At 35.9% G+C, this 21592-nt stretch overlaps 1 protein-coding gene across 13 annotated transcripts in view; it reads left to right on the top strand.

Moving 5' to 3' along the window:
- Positions 1-21592, top strand: part of ATOSA (atos homolog A) — an 85566-nt gene that overhangs the window by 55557 nt on the left and 8417 nt on the right. For 11 of the 13 annotated variants that reach the window (XR_009496209.1, XM_059890849.1, XM_059890852.1 and 8 more), the window contains 8 exons: positions 2911-3095; positions 3968-4170; positions 4436-4561; positions 5348-7193; positions 10025-10144; positions 13158-13237; positions 14307-14415; positions 17551-17709. Coding sequence is in view for 11 of the 13 variants with exons in the window: in XM_059890849.1 (XP_059746832.1) it covers positions 2911-3095; positions 3968-4170; positions 4436-4561; positions 5348-7193; positions 10025-10144; positions 13158-13237; positions 14307-14415; positions 17551-17709 (2828 nt within the window). In the remaining 2 variants the exon portion in view is untranslated. The remainder of the gene's footprint in view (positions 1-2910; positions 3096-3967; positions 4171-4435; positions 4562-5347; positions 7194-10024; positions 10145-13157; positions 13238-14306; positions 14416-17550; positions 17710-21592) is intronic. The other 2 variants (XR_009496210.1, XM_024998024.2) reach the window with 1 other exon arrangement.

Below are 21592 nucleotides of genomic sequence, written 5' to 3' on the forward strand. Positions count from 1 at the left end.
ATTGACAATACCTGACAATATCATCAAGTATTGACTGCAATTTTATATGTTGTAAATGCTCATTTTAGGGAAACTTTTCGGAATGGCCTTAAACTACAAGCTCAATCAAGTTGGCTCTCAAGGTTCCTTCTTTTTCTGATAAGCATTCCTGAGGCTAGATATAGATGCTTATCATCATACCCCCCTCAAGGCCATTCACAATCAGGCTCCAGTCCTACCTTTTCTACACTTTTTTTGTACAAATGCTCCCCTCAAGTTGTACTTACTCTTTCCTGGTTCAGCCCAACATCTGCCTCTTTTGCAAAATTTTACCAGTATTATCGGAACTTCTTTGGAATTTATTGTGTGCTTCAACGTTCCACTGTTTTAAAAATCATCTCTGAGTCAAACCGTTTGAGACTAGTAGCTATATGCAATACAACTTTGCGTTCCCTCGTCATCTACTTCGGGATGTGCTTAGTCACTTGTGTGCTAAGTTGCTTTAGTCATGTCAAATTCTTTGTGAACCTAAGAACTGTTGTCCACCAGGCTCCCCTGTCCATGGGATTCTACAGGCAAGAATACTGGAGTGTGTTGCCATGTCATTCTCCAGTGGATCTTCCTGACCCAGGGATCAAACCCAAGTCTCTTATATCTTCTGTATCAGCAGGCGGGTTCTTTACCACTAGCGTCACATCTTCCTGACCCAGGGATCAAACCTCCGTCTCCTGTGTCTCCTGTATTACAGGCGTGTATGTCTCCTATATGTACTGCTTAATTGGCAGAGATGAGAGAAAGCAGCATTTTTAAGACTGTACTATAAGTTGAATTTTGTGTGTGCATGTACACATGCATGCATGTCCAACCTGCATAGCAGGTTAACAGTTTTGAAAACTAACTGTACTTTTAAAATTGGAGGACTTGTAAGAAATTTAAAATTAATATAACTAAGTGAAACTTTTGCAGATTAGATTGTTGAAACTTCATAGGAACCAAAAAACATCACATTTCATATATTGCAATCAGGCCTGCATCTCCTGTTAGATAATTATGAAATGTCTTCCTCTGAAACTACTACTACTGTGTAACAAAGAAAAAGAAGAACCCTGTGGCTATGAATGTCCACATCACCGAATTAGGGCTATAAGAACTAGGAACTAGTTAAGGAATGGGAAAAGGAGAGAAAGGGAAAAACATACTTTTGGATCTGCCTCTTTTTCTAATATTTAATAATAGTAATAAAATATCTTAACTAAAAATATATTATGTAATAAGACATTTTAACCTTTTGGCTGTTGGCAAAGTTTTCTTCATGAAAGCTATTATATTTGACATCTAAAAATATTATTATCTTAAAGGATTTTTTGTTGTTGTTCAGTCGCTCAGTTGTGTCCAACTCTGCGACCTCATAGACTGCAGCACATGAGGCTTCCCTGTCTTGCACCATCTCTGGAGCTTGTTCAAACTCATGTCCATTGAGTTGGTGATGCTGTCAAACCTACTCATCCTCTGTCATCCCCTTCTCCTCCTGCCTTTGATTTTTCCCAGCATCAAGGTCTTTTCTGATGAGACGTTCTTCGTATCAGGTAGCCAAAGTATTGGAGTTTCAGCTTCAGCATCAGTCCTTCCAATAAGTATTCAAGACTGATTTCCTTTAGAATTGACTGGTTGGATCTCCTTGCAGTCCAAGGGACTCTCAAGAGTCTTCTCCAACACCACAGTTCAAAAGCATCAATTATTCAATGCTCAGCCTTCTTTATGATCCAAGTCTCACATCCATACATGACTACTGGAAAAACCACAGCTTTGACTAGACAGACCTTTGTTGGCAAAGTAATGTCTCTGCTTTTGAATATGCTGTCTAGGTTGGTCATAACTTTCCTTCCAAGGATCAAGCATCTTTTAATTCCATGGCTGCAGTCCCCATCTGCAGAGGTTTTGGAGCCCAAGAAAATAAAGTCTCTCACTGTTTCCACTGTTTCCCCATCTATTAGCCATGAAATGATGAGACCAGATGCCATGATCTTCGTTTTTCGAATGTTGAGTTTTAAGCCAGCTTTTTCACTCTCCTCTTTAATCTTCATCAAGAGGCTTTTTAGTTCCTCTTCACTTTCTGCCATAAGGATGGTGTCATCTGCATATCTGAGGTTATTGATATTTCTCCCGGCAATCTTGATTCCAGCTTGTGCTTCTTCCAGCCCAGTGTTTCTCATGATGTACTCTGCATAGAAGTTAAATAAGCAGGGTGACAATATACAGCCTCGACGTACTCCTTTTCCTATTTGGAACCAGTCTGTTGTTCCACGTCCAGTTCTAACTGTTGCTTCTTGACCTGCATACACATTTCTCAAGAGGCAGGTGAGGTGGTCTGGTATTCCCATCTTTTTAAGAATTTTCCACAGTTTGTTGTGATCCACACAGTCAAAGGCTTTGGCATAGTCAATAAAGCAGAAATAAATGTTTTTCTGGAACTCTCTTGCTTTTTCTGTGATCCAGCGGATGTTGGCAATTTGATCTCTGGTTCCTCTGTCTTTTCTAAAACCAGCTTGAACATCTGGAAGTTCACAGTTGATGTATTGTAGAAGCCTGGCTTGGAGAATTTTGAGCATTACTTTACTAGTGTGTGAGATGAGTGCAATTGTGCAGTAGTTTGAGCATTCTTTGGCATTGCCTTTTGTTGGGATTGGGATGAAAACTGACCTTTTCCAGTCCTCTGGCCACTGCTGAGTTTTCCAAATTTCCTGGCATATTGAGTGCAGCGCTTTCACAACATCATCTTTTAGGACTTGAAATAGCTTCACTCTTTGTTAGTGGATATAATTGAATTTGGGCTGTGGTATTAGTTTTTGTAGACATTAAAAAATGAATTCTTATCAAGGATACCTTAAAGCAAGGACCCATCTTTCTTTCTTTTCTTTCTTTTAATACTAGATACTCTGGATGAATATTTTGAGTATGATGCAGAGGAGTTCTTGGTCTCTCTGGCCTTGCTAATAACAGAAGGACGAACACCTGAATGTTCTGTTAAAGGTCGGACAGAAAGTTTCCATTGTCCTCCAGCACAGTCCTGTTACCCAATAACTACAAAACATGAATGTAGTGACAAGCTGGCCCAGGTGAGAATTGTGTGTTGAATGCATTTTATCTGCCTTTTATATAAATTAAATTCTGTCATCACCTTTATTACAATTATAACATTCACATTTAAGTAAAAAATTGGTTACAACATAAAGAAAAAGTATAGTACATAGCTTTTCCATCATCAGGTAAGTGCGCAGCCAATTTCATACCTTTGTCCACACACATCAGATTTAAGATGATCCTTGTTAACTATGAATTAGATTTCATTAGTTTTAGTCTCAGCCCTAGTTCATCAACTTTGTGTTCTTGTTTATTTATTAGATTTATGTTCATTATTATTTTCCCCATGTTAATGGGAGGATGCCTTTTGCTGTCATTAATGTTTCTGTATAATACTGTTAAAAATATTTATTTTGGTATGTAGCATATAATTTGCTGTAAAGATAGTTCTGCCAGTTAGTTTTTTAAGTGTAGTCCAAAATTTTAAACTTCTAAAATCTTGTCTATTTTGAGTGTTTAATGAAAATGAACTTTTAATATTTTGCTCTTAGACTGAATCTTTCATCTATAATTAATGATATCATTGACAGATGAGACAAGGCTGGGCCATCTTGAGGCCTGTCAGACATTGTGCATGGCAGTTATTTTTCCACAAAATAGAGCAAAGATATCCTACCACAAGAAAATTTGCATCGTAATTTTAGCTACTAATCCCCACACTCTGGAGTTAATAGTGCTGATGCATTGTTTAATGAGGAAACCTAAATAGACAGACAAGGCTGAGGAAAGCCCTTGAATAGGCGACTCATTTTCATACAGATGTCTCCTTTACAGTTATACTTTTTGAATTGAAATATAAAATTGGATGGGCTATTGAGCCATTTTACTTATCTCCATCTTCTCCAAGTGTCGCCAAGCCAGACGAACTAGGTCTGAGGTCGCATTGTTGTGGAAGAATAACCTTCCAATCATGGTGGAAGTGATGCTACTACCAGACTGCTGCTACAGTGATGATGGGCCCACCACTGAAGGGATTGATCTAAATGATCCTGCTATTAAACAAGATGCGTTATTATTAGAAAGATGGATATTGGAGCCAGTTCCTCGACAGTAAGTTGACCTGAGTTTGAAGTTGTCCCTGGTAAATTCGATTTTCCATTACTTTCTATAAATTACTTTAATAATATGTCTTTGAGTCCCTCTATGTAGTAAAATTTACCTATTTTGTACTTCTGTGACTTCAAGTGACACTTGTAAATGTACTCCCACACTCTTGAAAGCACATATCCTGAGTGATATATTTACCAGTTTCTTTCTAAAATTCAGTCATTTTGTACTTGCCCACATTTAGATGATGCTTTTTTACTTTCCTCAGGAGTGGTGATCGATTTATTGAAGAGAAAACTCTCCTGTTGGCTGTCCGCTCATTTGTGTTTTTTTCTCAATTAAGTGCTTGGCTGAGTGTTTCTCATGGTGCTACTCCACGAAATATTCTTTACAGGTATGTCTAGGGCAGAAAAAGAACCATGCATATTCAGCTAAAGTGGTTAACTACTGAATGGTATTTGACCTTTTAAGCAGTTTATTTCCTTCATTTCTAAATGTAAGTGGATAAAATTTACTCAAGTTTTTCTCAAAGCAAGTTAGAGAAGTTTAGATATGATATGACTCAATATGAGTTTTGCTTCTTGGGTTAAATTTGGTGTAGAGTAGTTTTCCGAGAACTTTTAAGCTTACTTTGTAGAACCAACAAGGAATTGATACCACCATTATAAATAAAGTGGAAAAACTTTCTGGGCTGCTGAATTTTCACAGTGGTAAACCTACTTAATCTTTAGATCTTGAAAACTGTAAACACACAAGCTGCTGAACAGCTGTCTTAACTGTCTCTTTAGGCAGGTAGCCATGAGATAGAGAGTATGTCTAAATCACCTCACAGAAAGCATATAATTATAACAGGATTAACTGAATTCATTTATTTAGTAGCAAATGGAAAGTTCCTTTTTTCTGTTTTGACAACTAATTTTGAATTACACTATTTTTTAACTTTAGTGCTTTACTACTATAGTGTTCTTAAAAAGAAGATTGTCTGTATTGCAGGCATAGTCTATTTATTTCTGTTGGTTTTGTTAGAGTGACATGCATGGTAAAGTAGATTAAAATAAAATCTCAATAGTAATTAGTGCAAACAAAGGTAAGTATATGACTGTTTAAAGTTTTAAAAATAATATATAATAATGATATGTTTTATAATCCATTGATTCCATTTTTTTCTGTGTGATTCTAGAATCAGTGCTGCTGATGTAGACCTACAGTGGAATTTTTCACAGACTCCAATTGAACATGTGTTTCCTGTTCCCAATGTTTCTCACAATGTGGCCTTGAAAGTCAGCGTTCAGTCCTTGCCCAGACAATCTAATTATCCAGTTTTGACCTGTAGTATTCACACTAATATTGGCCTTTATGAGAAAAGAATTCAAGAACACGAACTTAAAACCCATCAGCACCGAAATTCTACAGAAGCAGATCACTGTAGTACAGACAGTTCACAGCGTGTTTGCAGCAAACAAACTTGGACCATGGCACCTGAAAGCATAATATTACATGCAAAAAATGGCACAACTCCAGAATATAGTGCAGCTGTCAAAAATGTCAAGCTATATCCAGGCATTGGCAGTAAATCTGACTATGGAACATCTCAAGGCAATATTTTAGGCTTCAGTAATATAGGAGAGAAAAAGTCACATGAAACATCAGTGAGAACTTTAAAATCATTTTCAGTGGTTGATTCCAGTGACTCTAGTCACCAGAGTTCCTGGCAGTCAGTTGGTGAGACTAATCCTTTAATAGGCTCTTTAATTCAGGAGCGGCAAGAAGTTATTGCAAGAATAGCTCAGCATTTGATTCATTGTGATCCAAGTACTTCCCATGTTTCTGAACATCCACTTAATATGCAAGAATCTAGTTCACTTAATTCAAAACTTTTCCGTGTTTCACAAGAAAATGAAAGTGTAAGAAGATGTAAAGAAACATTCTCTGTCTCTTTTGGCAGTCCAGAGCTCACCTCTTCAGAAGACACCAGTGAAGGGAAGATTCGAGTAAAACCAGAAACTCCTCGAAATGGCACTTACATCTCTAATGGTCTTCATTCTCGTCAGTCTGTTGGTGAGACTAATCCGTTGATAAGCTCTTTACTCCAGGAACGGCAAGATATCATTGCAAGGATTGCTCAACACTTGGAGCATATTGATCCAATGGCATCTCACATGCCCCGGCAATCATTCAATATGCAGGACTCCAGTTCAGTTCCTTCTAAAGTATTTAGGAGTTCCTATGAAGACAAAAATTTATTGAAGAAAAACAAGGATGACACTTCTGTTTCCATTTCTAATACAAAATTTTCCTTGTTAGATGACATCAGTGAAGGGAAAAATTCAATATCTAATAAATATTTTAGTTCTTTTAATTGCAACAGTAAAGTCAAGCCTTCTTTGCAACCTCAAATAAGAAGAAATCTGTATAAGGACAATCCTAGTGAAATCCAAGGTACGTTTCAGCAGACACAGAACAAAGCTACTGGTTTAACGACCCCTTCAAATATATCTCACTGCAAAGAAAATAACTTCGATTTGACAATCAGGTTAGAAAACACATGTTCTGAGTGTCAATTTAAGAAGCAAGAAATTAACAATGAAATTGATAAAGAGTATTCAAATTGTAACAGTATTGACAAACAGGTTTGCACAAATAAGTATAAGGACAAAATAATAAATGAAAATTATAATCCAGAATCTTTTATCAATCACCAGTGTGATAATTCAAAAAAAAATGACTCGAAAGTAAAAGTTACTGTGTTGGAAATGTCTGGATATCTGAGTAAACATGAAAATGAATGCTCAAATAAAGACCCAAAAAGGCCTAAGCCATGTGAACAAAACACTCAACTTAATAGTATAGAAAATTATCTCATTAAAGATAGTGAAGGTTTCAAATGCAAAAAGCTAGACCAATTAAGAAACGAACAGGATAAGAAAGAAGATCCGATTGATGAAAACTCTCAAAACTGTTCTCAGAGAAAGAATATAAAAGACTGTTTGTCCACATGTGAACGACTGAAAAATAAAGAGGTGTTGGTAAGTAATATATAACATTTCAAATATAATCCTCAAATATTTGTTATGGTTTGAATTTTGTTTACAGAAGATCTTTTTATAAAGGCCCAAGGTGCCCGTTGTCTATAGAGCAGACTATCTGGCTACAGAACTAGTATTAACATGCTTATACATAAACCACCCCCTTAAGAGCAAATGCTAGGTAAATTCTTCCTCTTGTCCTTTTTTGTTTATTTCAATACTGGAAACAGTTGCTGGAGAGTAAAAAGGAGTCAGAAATGAAACTTGTATTATTAGTTAAATGTGTTATTTGTTAGCAACTCTGGCCCATTATGAGCAGAGTGCCCATTGTGTTACGCCTCTGCTCAACTAAGGAATATCTAGTGAAATCACTGATCGGTGGTCAAAATAACCTGCATTCCAGTCCTGACAAATTTGGTCCTTGAGTGAAGCTGAATAAATCACTCACTTCTCAAACTTCCAGTCTCCTCAATTTTAAAGTAAGAATGATGAATCTCTTTTGCTTATAGTTGTGGTAATAATTGTAGATTTTTAAACATTTTTTAAACTTTTACTTTACTGCATAAATCAGGCATACTTAAGTTAGTTCCATTTTATTTGTCCACCAAACCACTTTTTAACTTTAGAAAATTATTATTAGACTTAAATTTCCTTTGTTTCTCTAAAAAGCATTACAAATTTATATCTCAGTTATATGGAAAACTACTTAACTGCCTTGATCCAAATCTGAATGACCTTGGTTCATCTTCTTTATCAGGCAGATTAGTCTTGTTGGACATTAGAGTCTTAAAATTATGCCATGTTTCCAATTGCTGTTTTTCAACAGAAGATTTCCTCTCCTCTAACACATGGGTTCAATCAAATTTCAGTTTCCAATTTACTAAAATGTTAATTGTCACAAAAACCTACCCTGACCTTAAGAATACTAGCTTTTCATGATCCTTTCTGGTACGTTATAGGGAGGCTTACTTTGACCATGGTATTTTTCAAGCCACTACGATTAGTTTTTTTCATGTTCTTACTTTAAATATCCAAAAAGGCAATGGCATCCCCTTCCAGTACTCTTGCCTGGCGAATCCCATGGACAGAGGAGCCTGGTAGGCTGCATCCATGGGGTCACTAGGAGTCAGACACGACTGAGTGACTTCACTTTGACTTTTCACTTTCATGCATTGGAGAAGGAAATGGCAACCCACTCCAGTATTCTTGCCTGGAGGATCCCAGGGACGGGGGAACCTGGTGGGTTGCCATCTATGGGGTCGCACAGAGTCAGACATGACTGAAGCAACTTAGCAGTACTTTAAATATAATTATATAGCCTTTGCTATGGAGAAGGCAATGGCACCCCACTCCAATACTCTTGCCTGGAAAATCTCATGGACAGAGGAGCCTGGTAGGCTGCAGTCCATGGGGTTGCTAAGAGTCAGACATGACTGAGCGACTTCACTTTCACTTTTCACTTTCATGCATTGGAGAAGGAAATGGCAACCCAAAAGCATACCAGCCTTTGCTATGTGCCTAGGCACTCTTACGAATGTTTTATACATGTTGGCTTACTAAATCCTTTCACTACGATGTGAGATTAGGTGCTGTTACTAATTCAAGTTTGCAAATGCAGACTCTAGGCCTGGAGAGGTTATATAACATGCCCAAAGTAATAAAGCTAGGAAATGATAAAGCCAGGACCCATTAGTTCTTTCTGGTTTATATTCATGTGTTTTCATGAATTTTTGATTTCTGAGTATGCTGCTGCTGCTGCTAAGTCGCTTCAGTTGTGTCCAACTCTGTGTGACCCCATAGACGGCAGCCCACCAGGCTCCCCCATCCCTGGGATTCTCCAGGCAAGAACACTGGAGTGGGTTGCCATTTCCTTCTCCAATGCATGAAAGTGAAAAGTGAAAAGGAAGTTGCTCAGTCGTGTCCGACTCTGAGCGACCCCATGGACCGAAGCCTACAAGGCTCCTCCATCCATGGGATTTTCCAGGCAAGAGTACTGAAGTGGCGTGCCATTGCCTTCTCCCATTTCTGAGTATAAACTTGCATAAATTCTTAAGAACTAGTCTATTTCTTATATCACTTCAAAAACATGGTACTGTGACTGTGTTAAGTATATTTTAAAATTCACATTTATATTCTTGTATCATGCACTAACTACCAAATTATGTTTTCTGAGGAGGGCTCTTGCTATTGACATAGTTTTGTATTCTAGAATATTGTGCTAATTTTTTTTTTAACTGTGAGAAGTTGTTTTTTTCACAAATAAAAGAATTTAATATTAGCTTACTAATGTTAGACTAAGTATAAAATACATTGACCTGGCATGCTGCAGTCCATGGGGTCACAAAGAGTCAGACACAACTGGGCAACTGAACAACAAGGCATACATTAGACATACTTTCTTTATTTGAGTTCATTCAGCATCTTAGAAAAAACTCTTAAACTCTGTTTTCTAATGAAAGTGTATATAATTGTGTGTGTATGTGGTCTTCCCTTGTGCCTCAGATGATAAAGAATCTGCCTGCCACTGCAGGAGATGCAGGTTCGGTCCCTGGGTTGGGAGGATACCCCAGAGAAGGAAATAGCAACCCACTCCAGTATTCTTGCCTTGAAAATCCCATGGTCAGAGGAGCCTGGCAGGCTATAGTTCGTGGGGCCGCAAAAGAGTCAGACATGGCTTAGCGACTTAACAACAAATAATGAATATGTGTGTATAGATAGGTTTATAGGTCATTAACTTTACCACCGAGGATGTAATAACTCAGTACATAATAAGAATAAGTCTAAAAACAAAAAACTTAAATGTTACTATTAAAATCTAATTATTTTCCTAGCAGAGAACTATACCACTTAGACACTCAAGTGTCTGGCAGAAACATAATTTTCATTCCTTGGATGGAACCTCAACCAGAGCCTTTCATCCTCGAACTGGATTGCCTCTTCTTTCCAGTCCTGTAAGTGTTTTTCTCCTATTTTTTTTCTCTTATTATGTAAAATGTTTGCAAATAATTTTATCAAAATTTTAATTGAAAAAATTTTAATTTAAATACTTCAAAATAAATTTTTAGTGGGAAATCATTTTACCTTTTGATATCCTTAATAGCTAAATGTTAATATGGAAAAAGGAAAAGTGGATAAAATGAATTTATTATGTTATGATTATAAAATTTCTCTGAAATTCTTAATATCCAGCATATTAATTCTTACTAAATGTAAGGAAAATAAGTGTCAATGTATTCTTTATAGATAGATTTGTGTTATAGTACTGAGCCTGGTTGACACCACCAGCTGAATCATCTGGGATTCAGATTTGTGGCTGTCTTTGACTTAGGACCTGTACAATTCATCATCTTATTTTGAGATATAGAGGTTTCCCCTTTCTACATTTACAAATAAATTTATAGATCTGAGTGTGATGGTTAAGAGCCTTGTTTTGAAGTCACACCAACTATTCTCTAGCTGTGTGACATTAGTTGAGAAATATTATTTCTCTGAGCCTCAGTTTCCTCATCTGTAAAAAGGGAGTGATAATGTCTGCTTTAGTGTTGGGAGGATGATTAGTGTCATTCCTGACATATGGTAAGCGTTTGACAGTCACTAGTGCTGCCATTTCAGTTAAACTAGAGTTAAGCTGTTATTTTGCTACTAATGTAAAATAATTCTTGAATAAGAGATCTAGATTTAAATTGTAACTAGGACCTTAGGTATTTGTTTTACAGAAGTTGAATTCCAAACAATATAAAATAATCCCAAATATTTGGCCTACCTATGAGGTGCTTTCAAAATACCCAAGTTGTCAGGAAAAATACTTGCATCATCCTGGTGTAAAGACCACTACGAATTCTGTTCAATATGGTGGACTGAGTTGATACAAGATCCTTCCTCTTTCCTAAAAACAGAAATACTGGATAAAATATAACACAACTTCTAAATACATAATATAGTGTATGAGCAGGAAAGATACATTTCCAAATACTAACTAGGGGTGAATTAATTATGGCTTTCCAGAATATCTAAATCTAATATAGTGCTAAGGTTTAATGTTCCTGCTGGGTCAGGAGTCAGGTCTATACTGATCATAGCTGAGACCTAAAACCAAACTCCATAAAGCCAGAAACAGAAGAGGACTGCCATTCTAGAAATGGGAGAGAGGAGGAGAAAAAAATCACCTATTTAATTAAAAGGTACAACAGGAAGGTATAGATTAGATGGGAGAAGAAGCCCCCAAAAGAATTTGGACCTAAGCCTAAATCACCCCGAGGTAGGGGGCTCAAAATGTGTGCTATATATGAGAAAACATGAGATTATCCCACATCTATAACCCATGGCACCAAGGATTTATTTTCAACAATAGCTCCTGCTAAAGATGATCTCAGGGGAATTAGAATTACAAAGCACCTTAAAAGAATCAATAGGAGAAAGAAGTAAGGGAATTTATATTTAGGAATCTTGTTATTAGAGCAGCATGAAAGAGAATTAAAAATAATTCTTTGTAAAATTTTCCAGGATATAAAAGAAGATAAAGACAGGGAACTGAGATAAGAGCACATGTGGAATTGGGAAAATAGAAATGAAAAATATAATTGAAGTGTACACATATGTGCACATACCCATATACATGAATTAAATGGTGGACTGAAATCATCTGAATAGAGATTTAATAAATAGATAGACACATGTTAAGAAAGCACCTGGAATAAAGTGCAGAAGGAAAGACAGATGGTACAGTATAAAAGTGGCCTGGAGGATAAAATGAAATGTTCAATATAAGCCTAGTAGAAATTCCAAAAGGAAGACTAGATGGAATAAAGAAAATGCAGTATTAGAAGAAATGAAAGTAGAAAATGTTCCTGAATTGAAGACATGAGAATTTGGATTGAATATTTCACATTAAGTTCTGACTCCAAAATATAGCATGGTATACTTGTACAACTCTCAAAAATATTGAGATTGTTTAGACTTTCAGTATGATCTGTTTCTTAATCACAAATTAGACCAATCACTCAGATACTTTAATACATATTTAACTTTAATTTTAGAGACAAATTCATCTAACCTGCATGTTGTATGTGATTTTACCTTTTAATTTACACTAGGGTCTTTGACTTTTAGAGTATTTTGAGCTAGTTGGTGGTTTGTCTTAAATGTAATTTGGTATACAATAGTGATTGAAAATCCGAAATAGTATTTTTCAAAACTATTCTCTGTGAAGCCCCAGCCAGGGTTCTTAGAAATGTGCACTGGAGTAGGGATAGGTAAAGGAGCAGTGGAGTTGCTAGGACCCCAGGCTCCCATCACCATTTAATTCTTTTCCCCCCTTTTATTGTAAAGTTATAAATCATTTATTGCTACCACATTCAATACAGAAGTATGTAAAGTAAAAAGTAAAAATATTTTTCTATATTAAGGTTACATGTAAAATTTGGTTTTTGAGAAAACTGGTTCTGATTCTTTCTTTCTTTGAATACACTGGGGTCTTAGCTGTGGCATGTGGAATCTAGTTCCCTGACCAGGGATCAAACCCAGAGCCCTGTATTGGGAGCCCAGAATCTTAAGACACTGGACTGACTACCAGGGAAGTCCCTGGTCTGGTCCTTAAAAAGTCAAAAGCTAGGGAATTCCCTGGTGGTCCAGTGGTTTGGACTTGGCACTTGCGCTGCAGTGGCCCTAGTTAATCTCTGGTCAGGGAACTAAGATCCTGCAAGCTTCGAGGTGTGGCCAAAAAAAAAAAAAAAAACAGTAAAAGTGCTTTTATTAATCATTTGTTTATTTTTTAACTAGTTAATAAAATGAAGACATAGGGACAATATGTAATAAAAAGGGTGATTTTAAGTACACTATTAAGAGAGAAGTATTATTTTTAAGACATGCTTAACTTTCATATGAAATTTGTTTGATCAATTCAAGAAAAAAATACAGTCTTTTGAAATTCTTTTGAAACCTAACAAGTGATTATTTTAACCTTAGGTTCCTCAAAGAAAAGCACAATCAGGTTGCTTTGATCTGGATTCTTCATTCCTGCATCTGAAAAGCTTATCATCTAGAAGGTATTTATCTTAAAATTCATTTGTATATATGAAATAGTATTACACAAAATTCTAGCCTTTCATAGTAAATGATGTTGATTCTGAAAATCAAAATTTTAACAGGAATCTTATTTTTCAGTTTATCATTTTCAAGATGATTTCACACATTCAGTTATTAAAGATGAGAGAGATCAAGACAATGCATAGCTAACTATATAATGGCATCATAATAAACAAACACTTGACATTGGTTTTAACATTTAAGTGGGTTTGTCTGCTTCTGGTCATTCACCTCCTCCTTTGTCTTATACACCTTTGCAAAACAGCCTTGGCAGTTTGTTCCATTTTGACAAATAATACTCGCATTATATTCCTTAGTCACATAATTTTGCTTTGTATTCTAGTTCTTAACTTAAAATGAAGATTGATATAGAAGACTGCATTCAGTTCAGTTCAGTTCAGTCACTCAGTCGTGTCCGACTCCTTGCAACCCCTTGAACCGCAGCACGCCAGGCCTCCCTGTCCATCACCAGTTCCCGGAGTGTACCCAAACTCATGTCCATTGAGTCGGTGATGCCATCCAACCATCTCATCCTCTGTCATCCCCTTCTCCTGCTACCTTCAATCTTTTCCAATATCAGGGTCTTTTCAAATGAGTCAGCTCTTCGCATCAAGTGGCCAAAGTATTGGAGTTTCAGCTTCAACATCAGTCCTCCGAATGAACACCCAGGACTGATTTCCTTTAGGATGGACTGGTTGGATCTCCTTGCAGTCTAAGAAGACTGCATTACACTACTATATGTTTCCAGTAGATGCTTCTATGTGATATGTTATAAATTCCACCTTGAAATCTAGGATGCTTTATATATATTCTTTATCGAATACAATAACAAAGATTATAAAATCAGGAATTTAAGATATTTCATATCTTAACATTTGATTACATTAAATTTTTATTATGAGAGTTTAAGTAAAATTGATCAGATCTTCCTAAGTTAGTTTTGTACAAAAGTAAGTTAGAAAACATTGTTGTTAATGTGCCTATTTGCTGATTTGTTCTTTTTTAATTTTTTGTTCTGTTTTTAAATAGTCCTCAACCATGTTTAAACATTGAAGATGATCCAGATATTCATGAAAAACCACTTCTGAGTTCTAGTGCTCCACCTGTAACAAGTCTTAGTCTCTTAGGAAATTTTGAGGTAATGTTTTTTAAAACTATTTTAAGAGTTGATGTTTCTTAACCTAGATCCATGGTGCTATATCATTTGTTTTTGAAAAGGAAATAAATAGATTATATTTTTCTAAAGCCTTGAAATCACCTTCTTTCCTTCCTTTCCTATTTTTCCTTTTTTTTTTTTTTCCTTTTCCCTTTCCTTTTCATGACAAGTGAAGTAGGGAGATTGTTGGCAGTGATAGCTTACAGTTGGGTAGCTGGTGGGAAGAGATGGAGCACATAGGTGAAATCAGGTTGGATGGAGGTATCCATTACTCTACCTGGAAAATAGACTTGACCACATCTTATCTGGTAAAACTGTCTCTGGGATCCAGAAGGGATTGATGATGGGCTGATAGAAGCTGATTCATCATCAAAGGAGGTTGATTTTCAAAATCAAATGATTCTTTTTACTATATTTGCAACTTCTCTGTAAATCTAAATTTATTCTAAAATAAGATTATTTTTAAAAAGTCAAATGGTCTCTCATACATGTGCTGCTTTATTTAATGACTGTTGTACTTGAGATCAAGTATATCAAGGGTTTAGTTGTCTTCAATTAGAAAAGTCTTAAACATTGTACTTGTAAATGACATTAAAAGTTTTTTATTGAAATATAATTGATTTACAATGTTGTATTAGATTATGCTATATAGCAAAGTGAATCAGTTGTAAATATACATATATCTACTCTTTTTTAGATCCATTTCCCATATGGGTCATTACAGAGTATTGAGTAGAGTTCCCTGTGCAGTACAGTAGGTCCTTATTAGTTATGTTTTATATATAGTAGTATGTATATATTAATTCCAATCTACCAATTTATCCTGCCCCACTTAACCCCCTGTAACCATAAGTTTATTTTCTACATCTTTAACTCTTTCTGTTTTGTAGATAAGTTCATTCGTACCCTCTTTTTAGATTCCACATCTAAGTGATATTATATTTTATTTATCTTTACCTGACTTACTTCACTTAGTATGATAATCTCTAGGTCCCTCCATTTCGCTGCAAATGGCATTATTTCATTCTTCTTGTGACTCAGTATTACTCCATTGTATGTATGTACCACATATTCTTTATCCAATCCTCTGTCGATGGACATTTAGGTTGCTTCCATGTCCTGCTATTGTAAATAGTGCAACAGTGAATATTAGGGTGCATGTATCATTTTGAATTATGGTTTTCTCCAGGTAAACCAGTGGGATTGCTGGGTCATATGGTAGCTCTATTTTTATTTTTTTAAGGAACCTCCATACTGTTCTTCATAGCAACTATACCAATTTACACTCCCACCAACAGTGATTTTAAAGAATTCCTTGGCAGTCCAGTAGTTAGGACTCTCTGCTTCCACTTCAGGGAGTAGGGTTTCAATCCCTAGTCAGGGAACTAAGATACCGCATGCTGTGAGGTACAGCCAAAGAATAAATGAATGATTTTGTATGTATTTATAGGTATGTGTGTATGTGTGTGTGTATATATGTATATAGGCTTCCCTGGTGGCTCAGTAGTAAAGAATCCACCTGCCACTGCAGGAGCCGTGGGTTCAATCCTTGGGTCAGGAAGGAAATGGCAGCCCACTCAAGGATTCTTGCCTGGGAAATTCCATGGACAGAGGAGCCTGGAGGGCTACAGTCCATAGGGTCTCAAAAGAGTTGGACATGACTTAGCAACTAAACAACAACAGTGGGTGTATATATATATATGTGTGTGTGTGTGTGTATATACATATGTATGTTTGTATGTATATATATGCATGTAGGACAGAGGAGCCTGGCAGGCTACAGTCCATGGGGTCGCAAAAGAGTTGGACACGACTTAGCAACTAAACAACAACGATGGGTGTGTGTGTGTGTGTGTGTACATATGTATGTTGTATGTATATATATGCATGTATAAAAACATATCCTGAAGAAGGACATGGCAACTCACTCCAGTATTCTTGCTTGAAGAATCCTATGGACAGAGCAGCCTGGCAGGCTACAATCCATAGGGATGCACAGAGTCAGATACTACTGAAGCAATTTGGCATGCATGCATGCATAAACACATATATAACCACCCATCACCTTGTTCAATTTGCTTATTAATTTTGTTCATGGGGGCAGATTTTTGTATGTAGATTTCCAAATCATCTAGAAATAGGAAAGGTTTTATTTTTTACTTTGTAATTTGTATGCCTTTTATTTCCTTTTCTTGTAGTTTTGCACTGAATAGAGCCTAGCATGCATGCTAGTATATTCATTTAAAAATCTAAAATCAGAGACTACTTTAGATCATTGACATGGTCTTTTTGACCATGGAACTTGAGAATTGCTGATGTCACTTTCAAATTTAGACTCTTGAGGGCTTGGAGTGTTTCTTTTCAAAGAATTATTGAATCAAAGAAATGCTACTCACATTTCATGATGTATGCATATATGTGTTGATACACACATATATATATATATGTAAAAGAGAGCTTGTGGAAAGATTTACTTTTTTCTCATACCTGGGCAGATAAATATTAAATAACAGTGGTTTCCTCATTGAATGAACTTGGGAGAGATGAATAAGGAGCTTCTCTACTGCTTTTATTTATATACTCTTAAATATTTTCCCCAACGTGTATTTGCTGTTTTTTAAATTAAACTGAAAAATAAAACATATGTCACATACAACAGTTTTTAAGAAGCACTTGTTTCTCAAAGCTGAGTACTTGACTTTCTGTTTTGATGCAACTTCTGTAATATAACCTGTTAACAAGCTTTCAAGTGCTTCTCTGTGGCTAACACTAGGAGTATACTCTGTGAGGAATAAGAAAATTTGTAATATTATACTTGCTCTGGTAGAGCATATTTTTCTTCACAGAGATAAGAATAACTTATTACACAATTATGTCTAAACAGTGGTTAAGTTTAAAGATAGTTCTATGTAGATTGGAATAGTAAGGAGGCCAAACTTTATATGATTGATGTGAGAGGAAATTGATTTCTGGTCAGATGAACTTTTGAAATGAGGGCATGGCAATGGCAGTGACCACTCTTCTAGTGCCAGAAAGGGTAGTAACATATTGCTTTAAATAGAAAGAATGTGTTAACTTTTAATTATTTCTGAAAATTTATTTTATCTTATCTTCCAGGAATCTGTCTTGAACTATCGTTTAGATCCTCTTGGCATTGTCGATGGCTTTACTGCAGAGGTAGGGGCAAGTGGTGTCTTCTGCCCCACCCATTTGACTCTTCCAGTTGAAGTGTCATTCTACAGTGTTTCCGAGGATAATGCTCCCTCTCCTTACATGGCAAGTATTTTTCAATTGTCTTCTGCTGAAATCAACCATCTTAATGACAAATGCCTTTAAGTTTAAAGAGATTTAGTACTGCTTTGGTGCAATGCTTGAAAATATAAACCATTTCCTAAGAGGGGATTGAGGGCCAAATAGAGACAAATATGCCAAAACAGCACCTTACAGCTTCTTTCTGAGCAAGCTCCAATGACAGATATCTTCTCTTGTATTTGAGATGATGCTGAAAATTTACTTGTTTTTATATAATTTGAAAAAATGATAAAATTCTGATTAATGACACTGTAATTCCATATCTTGCTGAGTTCACACAAATTCTTAAGTTCTTACTGTGCACTCTAGTCCTATCAGTGTTGCCTTCACTATGATCCTCATCTCAGTAGAGTTTAAATAAAGATTTAGTGACCTACGTTTTCTGTGAAACCGTTTCACTCCCTTTCTCCTGTTTGGTTTATCTTTGGACCATTTTTTTTTCCAATCCCAATCCTAGGATTCCTAAAACAGACGAGAATACTATATTACATAGTTTATTTCTTTAGCTCTGTATGTGGTCTTGTGTAGTTTCTTGAAATTGATGGATAAATTGGCCCAGACCCGGGGAATGCCAAGGGTGAGACTTTACACCAGAAGCTGCCTGGTTTCCTGAGGCTCCGACTTGAGAGCTTCTAGCAGCACAGCCCTGCTGTTCAGAGTTAGGGAAGAATGAGTAATCTGTGCAGAGTACGTAAACTGATTTACGACAATTAGCCACAAATGCAAGCTATTCTGAATCTACCATCAGGACTGCAAACGAGTTTGCCTGCTTGCTAAATACGGCCAATAATATCAAGTAGAAATGAATTTGGACTTCTCTGGTGGGTCAGCAGTAAAGAATCTGCCTGCAGAATAGGAGACCTGGGTTCGATCCCTGGGTCGGGAAGATCCCCTGGAGGAGGGTGTGGCAACCCACTCCAATATTCTTGCCTGGAGAATCCCATGGACAGAAGAGCCTGGTGGCTACGGTCCATGGAGTTGCAAAGAGTTGGACACGACTGAGTGACTGAATAACAGAACAGGATTTTTTAGCTCAATGGGCATGAATTTGAGCAAACTCCTAAAGATAGTGAAGGACAGGGAAGCCTGATGTGCTGCAGTCCATGAGGTCTCAAAGACTGAGTGACTGAACAACAAGTTTCTTTAGAATACTAGCTATTTCTGACTCTGTACCAATGTTTTAGTGGAGAGTAAAACACCTCTGGGGAATAAGAGCAGCGTCTTGAACCTTAAGATCCTATAATTTTATCTTTATCATTTTTTTATTCCAGCAGATTTGAGGATAAAATAATCCCTCAACTGCAAAAATGATACCAGGTCCTGCTGTGTGATTACTGTCAACCCCTTTCCAAAAGACAAGTCAGTGGCTACTAATACAAGTGTTTAAGAAGTTTATACTGATGGTATAAAATATGGAGTCAGATCAGGGTTTTTATGTTAGGCCTTACTTTGGGAAATACAAATTTCAATAGACATAGAAATATATATTTCTGGTCTTCCTATTTGAGTTTCCTAGCTTATCACCTGATCCAATTTCTTTCTTTCCTTCTTTCTTTCTAATATCCTTCTCCCCCCATCTTCTAGATTCTCAAGGACGTTAGCAACAGTGCCTTTTGTTATGAATAAAACCTATGAAAAGGGAATTCTATTATGTAATTGAGAGTCAGGAGTCTGATATGTGTTTCATACTTTAATCAAAAAGCACAACGATATGTAATCATTTATTCAAGGTTTTCTTTTTTTGATAATAATTACATTTGTGAGTAATAATCGTGAAGATGCATAACAATGGTTGTTACAAAAAACAGGCTCAGTTCTTCACAAACCTGCCCAGTTATCATATACACCAAATGATATTCACTTAACATAGAAAGATATATCCACTTTTCAGTATAATTTTGAAAAAATAACTTAATTTTAGATAATGGAAAATATCATTGAAATATCATTAAGATAAGCTCAATATCAAAAAAATGTGCATACTGAATGCTTACAGTATTAGAATACATCTATAAAGATGCCCATTTTGCTTTACTAGAACATCAAGGAGTCTCATTAGTTTCACATATTCTGTTGGCACATACTAATATAGAAATGGAAAGATAAGGTCTAAGGTCATTAGTGTACAGAGTTCCAGATGACCATTAGGGGAATTAGAAACAAGATAAAAGAGTGAATTGACTGAAAATTAGCTCAAAAAATATCTTGGCGTGAAATTCATGAGCAAGAGGTAATTTGAACTGTTATTTAAAGAAGGCAAAACAAAATTTATCCTTGACCTTGGTTGACATCTAAAAAATGAAGGATTAAGAGGTAAAGGATTTTATCATTCTTTCTCCAGAAAGTACATCCAGGTGATCACAGATTTTGAATAAATACTGAAAAGAGTTAAAATCAGGTTAAGTTAGTATATCCTTTAAGAGTCTTTTACTTTTCTCTGATAATTGTCTTTAATAAATTTTCCATTATGTAATTTTTTACTCATTAAAAATGAGTTGCCTTTGCAAATGACCCAGTCCAAATTTTATACAACAGATCTTTCCTACTGTATATTAATAAAATTAATCTTGTTTTTTAGGGAATCTTATTTATATTTTGGTAGTTGTCTGTTTTCAAAGGACTGATCATGTTTTGCTAAGGTAGTATATATCATAGACCAGTGGAACTGAGACATCAAATCCCTCTTTGTTACTCTAATAATGACCTTGGGATTTCTCATAACAAATTATACAGTTGACTCACAAAAGTGAAATTTTAGCACAGAAAATTCTGTCTTTGTGGTGTGGAGATAGTATCGGGCTTTTCATTTAATAATTCCTTTAAGATTAGCTCAAAGCCAGATAAATATCTCTCTCCAGTCCAGTGTTAATGGTAAGAATATTCTCCAAGTGTTAGGTAATGTGACATTTCACTGTTTAGAAACTATTGCATGGTGATACCAGTTAGAAAGGTCTAAAGCAGGTTGCTCATGGCAGCGTCCTGGTATGACTTGCATTATGATCATATTAACAACACTGTAGGGGCTTCTCTGGTGGCTCAGTGGTTAAAAAAAAATTCAGCTGACAATGCAGGAGACACAGGTTCAATCCCTGGTCCAGGAAGATCCCACATGCCGTGGAACAACTGAGCCTCTGTGCCACAACTATTGAGCCTGTGCTCTAGAGCCCAGGAACCTCAACTACTGAGCCCATACACCACAACTGCTGAAGCCTATGCACCCTAGAGCCTGTGCTCTGCAACTAGAGAAGCCACCACAGTGAGAAGGCCGCGCGCAACAAAGAATAGTCCCCACTCACTGTAACTGGAGAAAAGCCTGTGCAGCAACGAAGACCCAGCACAGCCAAAAATAAATTAATTAATTGATTTTTAAAAAGCAACACTATGTATTTTATATATTTTTTCTATTTGTAATTAGCCATATTAAGATATCTTCTTTCAGTTTTACTTAGTTTTGCATATTTTCTATTACACAATCACTTGAGAAAGAGTTTTTGTGTAAGATTTTGACCAAATTGAGTTCATCTTAATCCTTCTATTCCATTCTAAAATGCCAGAAGGAAATGTGTTTTTCTTCCTTATGTTATATACAGTAATTTTCTAGGTATAAATATTAATATGCCAACCGATTAAAATAATGAAATTGTTAAAATAATAAATTTAATAATACTACTAATGAAATTCCAAATACTTTCCTAATCTCTTTTTAAAATTCCTAACTTGCCATCGTCAATACTAGTCTTACATTGCTTAGAAATTTTGTGAAGTGTTGCCTTAAAATTTGAGGTTTTAGAAAAATCTATATTCTTCCCTTATAAATTGATTTATTATTATTATGTTCTAAAAACTA

This window comes from Bos taurus, chromosome 10, assembly GCF_002263795.3.
Source record: "Bos taurus isolate L1 Dominette 01449 registration number 42190680 breed Hereford chromosome 10, ARS-UCD2.0, whole genome shotgun sequence".
Classification (NCBI taxonomy): domain Eukaryota; kingdom Metazoa; phylum Chordata; class Mammalia; order Artiodactyla; family Bovidae; genus Bos; species Bos taurus.